The sequence below is a fragment of the Equus przewalskii genome, unplaced genomic scaffold (genome assembly GCF_037783145.1).
Source record: "Equus przewalskii isolate Varuska unplaced genomic scaffold, EquPr2 contig_R1842, whole genome shotgun sequence".
In the NCBI taxonomy this organism is placed as follows: domain Eukaryota; kingdom Metazoa; phylum Chordata; class Mammalia; order Perissodactyla; family Equidae; genus Equus; species Equus przewalskii.
In genome coordinates this window covers 76,250-88,795 of record NW_027228442.1, presented here as the reverse complement: position 1 = coordinate 88,795, position 12,546 = coordinate 76,250, and the positions used below count along the sequence as shown (strand labels likewise).

General features: G+C 33.9%; 1 protein-coding gene across 1 annotated transcript; it reads right to left on the bottom strand.

Moving 5' to 3' along the window:
• Nucleotides 1-3,513: 3,513 nt before the first annotated feature.
• LOC103544858 (olfactory receptor 14C36) lies at nucleotides 3,514-4,446 on the bottom strand. Its single transcript, XM_008511638.2, is given in 1 exon segment — nucleotides 3,514-4,446. A coding segment is annotated over 1 exon segment (933 nt).
• Nucleotides 4,447-12,546: the final 8,100 nt, after the last annotated feature.

Below are 12,546 nucleotides of genomic sequence, written 5' to 3'. Positions count from 1 at the left end.
TTTGCTATGCAGAAGCTTTTTAGTTTGATGTTGTCCCATTTATTTATTTTTTCTATTGCTTCCCTTGCCTGGTCAGACACAATATTTGAAAAAATGCTGCTAAGACCAATGTTGAAGAGTGTACTGCCTATGTTTTCTTCTAGAATTTTTATGGTTCAGGTCTTACATTCAAGTCTTTAATCCATGTTGAATTAATTTTTGTGTATGGTGTAAGATAATGGTCTACTTTCACTTTTTCCTCTTTGGCTTTCCAGTTTTCCCAACACCATTTACTGAAGAGACTTTCCTTTCTCCATTGTACGTTCTTGGCTCTCTTCTCAAATATTAGCTGTCCATAGATGTGTGTACAATTAAATTTATATGAAATAGACTTAGAAAACTAATATAAGTGTAAACATTTCAAAACAATGTGATTAGAGGTGATGGTTGAATAAAAAGGACTATTAACAAACTTAAATGATAAGGTTTTGGATTACACATGCATACATTTATCAAAACATGTTAAATGGTAGACATACAATTCTTTTCTTTTCAAGTTTTATAAATTTTACCTAAAAAATGACTATATACAAATATTGAACAATAATCATTGTTATACCTACTTAAGTATTTAGGTATGCTGATGTATGCATTTAAATATATGAAAATAATGGGATGGTTAGAAGCCTAGAGTAATGGATAGATTAATAAATGTATAATAACACAAGTGGAATGAATTAATAGCAGTCAAATCTAAGTAAATATATTACTGACTAAATCTAGGTGAAAGTTATATAGATATTCACTTTAGAATTTTGTCAACCTTTCTGTTGTGTTTGAAAATTTCCATCATTTTCTTGAAAAATATAGTATTTTATATAATTTTTTTAAAAATGCAGCTTAATAGTGAAATACTGGACAATTTTTTTTTTTTTGGTCAAGATAAAAGCGAGATTGTCCAATATCACATATTTAATTAAACATTGCCCTGGATATACTATCCAGAGAAACAACAAAAAGTAAAATATTTTATTATGAATGAAAACTACACTTGCAATGAAATTGAGGAAAAAATTAAATCATCATTTTTCCCAAAGAAGTCATGCATATACAGAAAAATTTTATCACCATTATTTACCAATGAATTTAGTAAGGTTGCTGGATTCATGGTTAAAATAAATCACATGTGTTTTACATGCTACAGGCAACAACTAGTAAATAACAAGAGTATTAAAATTGAGATATTACTGACATATAACATATACAAATTTAAGGTATACAGTGAGATGATTAGACACATGTAAACTGCAAAATGATTACCAAGACAATGTTAATTAACACCTCCATCCACTCACATTATTACCATATGCTTTGTCTGTGGTGATAACACTTAAGATCTACTCTCTTAACATCGCTTAAGTTGTTTAATACTACATTGTTAATTATCAGCAAGCTGTGCATCAGATCCTCAGATCTTATTTATCTTAAAACTGAGGGTTTGTACCATTTGATCAACATCTCCACATTTCCCCCCACACCCAACCTGCAGCAATTACCATTCTACTCTATTTCTATGAGTTTTACAGTTTTCCAGCTTTATTCCTCTTTCTGAGGAATGCTTTGGCTATTTTGTGTTTTGAAGTTCCATACACATTTTAGCATTTTTTTTTATTTCTGTGAAAAATGTTATTGGAATTTTGATAGGAAATAAATTGAATCTATAGATGGCTTTGGGTAATATGTAGTTTTGTATTCTTCTTATTTATTTATTTATTTATTTATTTTGCTGAGGAAGATTAGCCCTGAGCTAACATCTGTGTCAATCTTCCTCCGCTTTATATGTGGGTCACCATCTCGGCATGACTGGTGTGTGGTGTACGTTCTTGGTTAAATTTATGCCTCAGCATTTTTATGCAATTTTAAGTAATATTGTCTTCTATTTCTTCTCAAAGAGCTTGATGTAGCACTTGCCAAGAGGTGCTAAAACCAACCAATATGTTGTGTCATAACATGGTCTAACCTGTTGAAGCAAATAAAGATCAGTGGACCTTGATTGACTCCTAGCCAAAACCCTTCTAAGATCTAACTGAAGGCTCTTTCCTGATTAGGAAACAAAAGAACTTGTTTTAACATGTTGAATGAACTCCTAGACTCAACCCGATTTATTCAGCATGACAGTAAATTAACATGACCACCACGAAAATCTCATTTTACATTCATACGTTCCAAAATTCTCCTCATTCATTATTCAACATTTTTTTTTTCCATTGGAAGAATACTCTTCTCTGTCAAACTTTCAAATATATTTATTAATTGATCCCATATACATAGGCCTTTTGTATTTCTCTATATAATAAATGTATTTATATTTTCCTCCTAAAGTTTTTAACTGTCATGCACTATAGAACCAAATTAATTCCTGAAATGGCATTTGTCACATCCCTTATGATTTTACTTGAACTTTTTTCTATTCTGTTTGTTACTTCACAATTCCTAGATAACTTGATATTCAGCATGGGTCATAGGTGTTATGAATAATGAGCAAAGTATGTGACGATTTGGAAATCTTAAAGTTCAGAGAGAACTAAATTGTACATTTGAGATAATGAAATATTGACACAAGATCTTAGTCTATAAGTACACTGAGAGGTTTCCTTAAGGAAGTAATTCAGCTGAGATAAATTTTAGAGTTGACATGAGTTAATACTTAGGACAGACAATTAGGGTATCTTTTCTCATAATTGTCAGAAATGACTCTTTACTCAGAAAAATATGTGAGAGGGAAGTCATCTGAAAGAAAAACTACTAAAAATTTGACCTGTGTCCAGTCACAACATTTTATCCCCTGAAAATGGGTCATTCATGGGGTTGCTCAAATAAAAACCAAACTAACTCAGACAATAAAGGTACAGTGTACCCTCCCTCAGCAAAGGGCAAGGAATTTCTCCATCATAAAAAAGTTGGCTGCAGCCATTGTTCCCTCAGTTCTCTTTCACTGCGTATTATTTTTCTTTTTCACTTACCAGATGGACCGCAGTATTAGTTTGACTCCAAATATATCTTAGATTATAATTTCTTTTGAATTTATTTTTATTTTCAAAAAGATTAATTTAAGTGGGGACCATATCACTTGAATATTTATGTCACATTTCACTGAATAAGGTCAAGTAGTATAGCCAACAAGGTATTCCCGTATTATGTTTGTTATGGTTCATTTGAGTCATTTTTGATATTTATATTGCTAAATAGTTGATGAATAATAAGGATATACAATGTAAAATTATTTTCAACAAATACTTTGAATAATATCCACTTGTTAAATATACTACTGCTAAAATTTCTTCAATCCATATCGTATGAGGGGTAAATTGAAACGGCAATGTAAAACAAAGTATTTTACAACATTGAGTACTTAGGTCTTGATAGGATGGCCCTGGAATTGTCAGTCTGAAATGTAAAATTTAGACTTGAAGTGTGTTTTATATGTTTTCCATTTATTCAGTGAAATTTAGATTACCTTGAAATGTACCTTTATTATTTTCCTGAATAACACTTTCCTAATATGACTTTTCTTACAGATTTCTTTACCTGTTTATTTCTAAGACTGTAGATGATAGGATTCAAGAATGGAGGAACTATGGTATAAAATACAGAAAAAATCATGTCCTGAGTTGTTTCAGAGTTTACTGAAGGCCTTAGGTACTCATAGAAACCACAACTGAGGAAGACAGACACCACAAGGATATGAGGGATGCAGGTGGAAAAGGCCTTCCCTTGCTCTCTTGTTGGAAAGTTGAGCACCATAGACAATATGCGTGTATATGATATAGCAATGACAATAAAGCAACTACCACATATCCCTATGGAAGAAACAAAAATTAAGAGTTCATTTCTAAAGGTGTCAGAGCAGGAGAGCCTCAGCAGTGAGGGGATGTCACAGAAGAACTGGTGGATTACATTGGACTTACAGAAAGGCAGCTGGAACGTGTTGCCAGTGTGCACACCTGCATAGACAAGACCACTGAGTAGAGAAGTCAGTGTCATTTGGACACAGAATTGGTGGTTCATGTTAATTGGATAGCAGAGGGGCTGGCAGATTGCCACATAGCGATCTTGGGCCATTATAGTGAGAAACATCACCTCCACATATGCACAGTAAATGACCGAGAAGATCTGAGTTGTGCATGCAGCCACAGAAATGGTCCTCTTGCCAGTGAGAGATTGGGCACAGGCATTAGGGACAGTAACAGAAATGCAGCACATGTCCAAGATGGATAGATTCCTGAGGAAGAAGGACATAGGTGTGTGCAGTTTCTGGTCGATGGTGGTGAAAGTGATAATCAGAAGATTCCCTAAATTAGTAGCCAGGTACATCAGTAGGAATACCAGACCTTGCAGTCACCTCAGCTTCCAGGCATCAGCAAAGCCTGCGAGGATAAACTCAGTCACCATGGTGGAATTGACCATTTTCTGGAAATGCTTGATTGGAGAGGCAGAGGGATAAAAATAGGAAGAGTGAAAATAATTAATTTTTTAGAATAAAGCGTTTACCTCTATTTTCTATGGGTGGTTTTTGTTTGTGGGAATGGGACACTCCTGGTCTTTCGATTTTTCTCAGCCACTCTTCAGTTGATATTGTATCAAGGTGCTAAGGATGAGATCCTCCAACCTATTCCTCTGGGTGTGACATGCAGAACTCTTCCTCTGTTTCTTCCATAATATCCAATCCATGAGGTTTACGTTTTAACAACAATTGAATTACTTAGTCCAGGAAAATCTCTGTAAGAGAAATAGTGTCTGAGAAAGTAAGGCTTTATTAGGAGTGGAATAATGCATTCACTCAGGATGTTGACACACAGCAGGGCTTTATCTCCTTGCCCTTCAAGTGTGGCCTGTGTCTCATCAAGGTCCCTGCCCTGTTTGGCATTACTCCTCCCAAGATCAGTGCAGAATCTGAGACTAAGAGTTCTCATATCTTTTTAACACTTATCATTGTGATGAATTCGATGTGTGGGGTCAGTAGGCTTATATTTTGCATGTCATTTTCAAATGTCATTTTTATAGACATCTATTTATTTTAATCTTTGAAAATGATCAATGTGCAAAATTTGGAGAAAGTTAAAATGGACCTTCACTACAGCTAGTTCAAGGGTCTCTCCTCTAGGTGGAGTGAGCGTTGGTGGAGAAGATATCTGTGTGGTCACGTGAGGACAGAGACACTGAATTTTTGCTATGATAAGTTTTATAAATATTTTCTGTACATTCTTGAATCATCCAGAGTTAATGAAGTTGAATACCATATGATTGTAATAAAATGAGTGGGGACTGTTTCCCATCTTCATCTTCTGAGTAGTGCTTCCCATTGTTTGTATTCAATTTCTTCATGATCACTTTGCTATCTACATTTACTATTAAATTTGACACTGATCCTACACAGAAATTTATGTCCCACATGATAATAATCTGAAAGTTTCACAGGCAAAGCATGACCCTTGTCCTGCTCACCTCTACTCCTTCCTAACAAATTATCTTCTTACATCTTTTCTATAAATCCCATTTTTAAGTTACCCTCCCCCTTTTCTTGACTACCTCAGTTGTCACCATTACTGTACCATCATACACAATGCTAGTAATCCAGACTATAGTTCATTTTATATTTTACATATGGAAATATTGATGCCATTATAACATTTAAATGTATCCACGAAGAGGAACAATTTACTAATGAACAAGCCATCTCAAAAAGTAAGGGAACTTTGGGGCTGGCCCATGGAGCACTGGTTAGGTTTGGGCACTCTGATTCGGTGTCCCAGGATTGTGGGTTCAGATCCTGGGCATAGACCTACACCACTTGTCAGCCATTCTGTGGTGGAGAGCCACATAAAAAGCAGAGGAAGCTTGGCACAGATGTTAGCTCAGGGCTAATCTACTTCAACAAAAACAAAAAAAGTAAGGAAACTAAAATTTCAAAGATATATGTTTCTAGTTTTGGCTCAGTCTAAGGATGTCACGTCCTCAACACTTATTTTTTATGGATCTAACCTTGTCAATTACTGACCACTTTTCATCTCCACTTTGTGCTTGCTTTCACTGTTTTGTCAGAATTTTACCAGATCCTCAGAAACCTCCTCCACTGTTCCATTTCATTACATTGTTTTTCTAATGTTCTACTGTTTTCCATAAAGTGATAGTATTTTTACCTGTATGATGATTAAAATTCCTGTCTGTAAAATAATTTGTCTTAGTTTTGCTGATATCTTTCATTATTTTTTCCTTTTTCCTATTTTTCATTATGATAATTTTAAAGAGTTTTATCTATACATTCTAATGACAAATTTTTGGCAATAGCGATTGTACTTCTGAAACAGTTCTTATCAACTAAATTCTTCGAGTGGCCTGAGGATTTATTTCCTCTTCAGCATCTTCTCATATTAATCACAATTTTCCTCTGGAGGCTGCTTTTCTCATCAGCTTTTCTAGAGAATCTCTCAAACTGTATCTTTTCTCCAAGGTTGTATTTGTCAGTAGCCAGCCCCAGGGATTTATATGTTACATTTCACATTGGAAGTGCAAAGTTCAATTGATTTTGCAAAACCTATGTGAAATCTATTTTTCTCTCTCCATTTTCCATTCTTCTCCTAAACAAACCCTGTGCTGTCATCTGTGTAAACACCTCATTCTCAGAATAAGCTTGAATTTTCAGTCTTTCCCTGACAGCGCCACTTTTCTTCTTTTGCTCATAATATCATCTTTTCCTTTGTGATCTAGCAGGTCTTTAAATCCAGCTCGAAAAAAACTTCTGCTGTGAAACCTTCTTGATTTCCCCAAATTTATCTTCTATTTTTATGTTTTAAAATTCAACATATTTTATTTAATTACAGGAATCCAGTAAGTGTTTATCACCTTCAGACTTTGATATAAACTATTTGAATTTTGCATTTTATATTAATCTTTTTTTGAATTTTAGCACTTACGTTTCTACATGCATAATAGTTAATAAATAAATGTATTTGGACAGACCTTATTGACCCCTAAAAGCCTCTATTCTACTTATACATAATTGACTAGCTCTCTGATATTTTAAATATTAATTAATGTTATTCATAAGCCTTCAACAAGTAAACTTTATTACATTCCATAATTCAAAATGTGCTTCCGAAAGTTGCACACATATTTTAACACTTACTAAACATACATATATGGGTGCACACACATAAATATTGCAGTTTTAGTATAAAAATTTTAAAATGATTGAAAAAGAAAAAAAAAGGATGGTGATCAAGAAAGTTGAGATTGGTTCATTATATTTCAATTATAATTTTATGCCATATTAAACCATTTTGATTTTATGCAATTGATATATTTTAATATATACCATCATTTGTGTATATAAATATTTCTCTCTCTGTATATCTATGTTTTGTCTGTCTGTCTGCTGTTGTCTGTCTGCTCTTTTATGTTGTGTTTGTTGCCTTGATGTTGATGTTCCTCTTTGTCTCCTCTGGAACTTCTGTTCACACATTTTGCTCCTTTTCCAAGTTTATGGTAAGTAAAATAGTTTGAATCATAAGATACAGCATAAATAAACAATTAATTAATTAACGTGTGTTATTTTTATATGTTGCACACAAGTTCACCACTCTCCCTGATATTACTGTTGTGGCATGAAAAACTATAGCAACAACTTTAAACATTTATTAAGAATTCTCTATGCTTGTGGTTTATCTCAAATAATTGACTATTCATCTACTGGTCTGACTTATTCCTTTAATAAAATGATTGATTGTTTTCCAGAATAAAATAAGTTGGACCATTGTATTGACGTTCAAACTACAGAGTACTCACTCCTGAGTATTGCATATTCTTAACCTGGAGAGAAGAATAGTTTCTCTTGCTAGTTTCTCCAAATGAAGCTCAGAAAGATGGCTTAAACAACATTTCTATGCACACAGGTTTTAAGAACATCTTCAGATGAAAAAGTACCCTTCTATGGTGTTAAAAATTTCAATCATGTTCTTCCCTATAAAAATATGGGCATGCCCATGCCTTCACCAAGAAGGCCTCTGGGAACACAGTTCTTGCCATCCAGTTAGACCAGGTGACCCAAGGGTAATTTCAGGCACGTAATGATTTCCAGAACACAGGTGAATAGGAACCAAGTATAATTCAAGAGTGGGCACAGTGGATGAACAGATGGAAATATTTTTACCTGTGTGTGTAGGTAAATGATTCTTATGTTAAGGAACTTATGCAACTGAGGAGCAAATTTAACCTTCCTGATTTAGAGGGTTCATTGATGACATCTATTTGCATCTCAGAGACCACATCCTGTATTCTATAGAGTCCAGATTAGTTGTTTCTGCCCTGAACTTGATGAATCAGAGATGACCTCAGTCATTCCTTATTTAGAATAGAGGTATTTATATCTGTCATGTTCAATAATGGAAGAAATTGAAAAGGTTCCCTTAGTATCATTTCTTCTAAAAATCTAAAAATGTGCATAGTTCCATGGGGATAGTTTGCCTAAACACCATATTTGATAACAGTATAATGGATTTGGGCAATTTTTTAAAAAAATCTTTCTAAATCTCTTTTTCTAGTCATTAATTTGAGCTGTCCGTATGAGTTCAGTTAAATTAAACATTTATATATGATGTAAAACTCTCAAATTTTAATCACTGAGTGTTCAGTATTTAAGAATATCTATATTTTAATGAAAATAATTCATTTCTATAGTGTGAAATTCATATAAATGTTGAATTTTAAACTTATCTTACAATGAGAGTCAAAACAAAGCAGAGTAGTCTATTTTCTTTGTATAAGCTCAAAATATTCTTTAATAATTCTTGCCAAAGTGGCTGAACAGTAGAGTTACTACAAGTTATCTCCTGACCAAATAAAGTGGCACATGTGTACTGGCTGACACCTTCTGTTACCAAAGATCTCCGTGTAAAAAATAAAGGGTATGTCTGTTCGTTGTCCAAAGTGGGTCAAACCAGCCATTCAGTCTTTTGACATGATGTGGGCTTGAGGAAACAGAGGCTGGATGGGAGGCACTCTGTGAGAATTGGTTATATTACTTGCTCGTACTCTTTACTGTTGTCAGATGTAGTATAAACAAGGTTTTATCACAGCCTTCATTTGGTCAATTCATGTATAAGATATCAAAAGATGATTGAATTATTTAAATATTGTGGAATGGGATTCCATAGAAATATACCTGAAACCAAGATGGTGGCACAAACCTGCCTAATTATTTGCCTATCCAGAGTGTGGTCATCCAACTAATTCCAGACAAGGAAATACCAAAAGAGGGTAGCAAAGGGAAAAAATTTACACAATGTAACACTTTCCTAGAAGACACTAAAGCTAACCACTATATTCCATTATAACATGTTTTACCCAACAAAGCAAATAATGAGCAATGAACTTTGGATGTGTCCAGGACTAAGCATTAATAAGTTCTAGCTGAAGTCTCTTTCCTAATTAGGAAACAATAGACCTTGTTTTAACACACTGAATGAACTGCTGGACTCAATCCATTTTATCCAGAAATTAGTAAACTAGCATGACCACCATGAAAAATTATTTTTTACTATTCATACATCCCTGAATTTCCCCATTAACTAATCATTTTTTTCCATAATTAAGGGTACTCTTATCTGGCAAACTTTAAAAACATAATTATTTCTTGAGTTCATATAATTAGTTTTTTTTATATTTCCCTAAGTAATAAATGCATTTATATTTTCTCCACATTTTTAACTATTAAGTGTTGTAGAATAAAGTTGTTTACTGTAGTGACATTTGTTATATTCCTTTTGACTTCATATGATCATTTTTTCTCATTTTGCTTGCAATATCAAAATTCTCAGATAATTTGATATTGAGCGTGTGTCAAAGGTGTTATAAAGAAGACTAAAGTATATGACAGTTTGGAAACCAGTGAGTTTAGAGAGAACTAACGTGGCTATTGAAGATGATGACATGTTGACACAGATTTTAGGCTACAAGCATGAAATTGTGTTTACCGTACAGAGACAAATAAAAATTAAAAAAATTAAGAGTTGATATGAGTTAATAATACCTAGGCCAGATAATTATTTACATCTTTTCATAATTGGCAGGCATGATCCTTTACTCAGAAAAACATATGAGAGGCAACACATCTGAAGAGAGAACGAGGAGAAAATTGACCTGTAATCCGGCCACGCATTTTATCCCCCAAAATAAGTCATTAATGTGTTTGCAAAAATGACAAACAAACTTAGCCAAGGAAATTCAGAGTACTATGCCCAAAGAAGCAACTGGAAATTTTTCTATCATGAAAAATTTGGCTGCAACCATTGTTTCCCTAGTTCTCATTTAATACTCATTTTTTTCACTTTTCAGATGGATTGTAGTATTAGTTTGATTCCACATGTATCTTAAATTGTATTCTCTTTTGAATTACATTTGAATTTAATTTTAGAATGGTCAATTGACATAAGTAGGTGCATTATCATTTAAATGTTTTTCTCATGTTTCACTGAATAAGATGGGAGAATATGGTTTGTAAGTTATCTCTATATTTGATTTATTATTTCCTTTGAAGAATTATTGATATTGACGTTGCTAAATGTTTGATGAATAATAAACATATTTAAAGTAAAGTGATTCTCAGCAAATATCTTGAATCATATACATTCATTCAAATACACAATTGCTAAAATCCCTTCCATGCATATTTTGCAAAGGATAAGTAGGAAAGGTAATGTAAAACACAAAATAATTCTTTTACATTATTGATTATTCATGTCTCACTAGAGAGATCCTGGAGTAGGAAGTCTCATATGTAAAACTCAGATGTGAAGTGTATTTATAGAAGTTTGGAATTTATTCAGTGAAATTGAGATAACACTGAGATGTATGTTTAAAATTTTCCTGAATAAAATTTTCTTAATGCTGCTTTTCTTGCAGCTTCCTTTCCTGTTGGTTTCTAAGACTGTAGGTGATAGGATTCAAGAGTGTAGGAGCTATGATATAAAATATAGAAAGAATCATCCTGAGTCATTTCAGAGGTTGCTGAAGGCTTTGAATACACATAGGACATGGAACTGAGGAAGACAGATACCATGAGTATGTGAGGGATGTGGGGAGAAAAGGTCTTTCCCTGCTCTGTGGCTGGAAACCTGAGCACAGTAGAAAGTGTGTGAATATTTGAAATGACAATGAAGATAAAGCTGTCAACACAAACCAACATGGCACAGACAAGCGTGAAAAACGTGTTGCTAGAGGTGTGAGAGCAGGAGAGGCTCTGCATAGAGGAGACATCACAGAAGAACTGATGGACCATGCTGGACTGACAGAAGGGCAGATGGAATGTGTTGCCATTGTGCACATCTTCATAGACAAGACCACTGAGTGTGAAGGCCGGGATCATCTGGACACAGACATGGCAGTTCATGATAACTGGGTCACAGAGGGCCTAGCAGATGGCCACATAGAGGTCACAGGCTACGATGGTCAGGAACATCTCCTCCCACATAGGCAAAATAAATGACTGAGAATACAAGAACACCTAAGTTTCACACACAGCCACTGAAATGGTCCAGTTGCTAGTGTGAGAGGTGACACAGGCAGCGGGGATAGTGACTGAAAGGCAGCACATGTCTAAGATAGACAGATTTCTGAGGGAAAAACTACATGGGAGTGTGACGGTTCTTGTTGAGTGTGGTGTAAGTGATGAGATTTGCTAAAAAGGTGATCAAGAACATCAGTAGAATTAACATGGAGCGCAAGAGCCTAGCTTCTGCCCATTGCCAAAGCCTTCGAGGAGAACTCAGTCCCCATAGTGGAATGGATTTCTTTGAAATGCTTGTTGTCTGGTAAGGAATAAGAGATAAAAAGGAAGCATAACAATAATTAATAAAGTGTTTATCCATATTCTATAAAGTTTACTTTGTGATAAGGAAAGTAAACTTTTCCCTTGGGATTCCTTTGGCTATCAGGGATCTTTTGTTGTTCCATATAAACTTTAGGATTCTTTCTTCTATTTCTGTGGAAAATGTTGTTGGAACTTTCATAGGGATTGCATTGAATCTATAGATTTCTTTAGGAAGTATGGACATTTTAACTATGTTAATTCTTCCAATCCGAGAGCATGAAATATCTTTCCATTACTTTGTGTCTTCTTCAATTTCTTTCAACAATCTTTTATAGTTTTCAGTGTAAAGATAATTCATCTCCTTGATTAAGTTGATTCCTAGGTATTTTACTATCTTTGTTGCAATTGTAAATGGGATTGTATTCTTAATTTTTCTTTCTACTACTTCGTTGTTAGTGTATAGGAATGCAACAGATTTTGTATGTTGATTTTGTATCCCTCAATTTGTATTCATGTATTACTTCTAAAAGATTTTAAGTGGATTAAGGGTTTTACGTGTATATAAAATAGTGTCATCTGCAAATACTGACAGTTTCTCTTCTTCTTTTCCAATTTGGATCCCTTTTATTTCTTTTTCTTGTCTGATGTCTCTGGCTAAGACTTCCTAAATTATGTTAATTAAGAGTGTTGAAAGTGGGCAT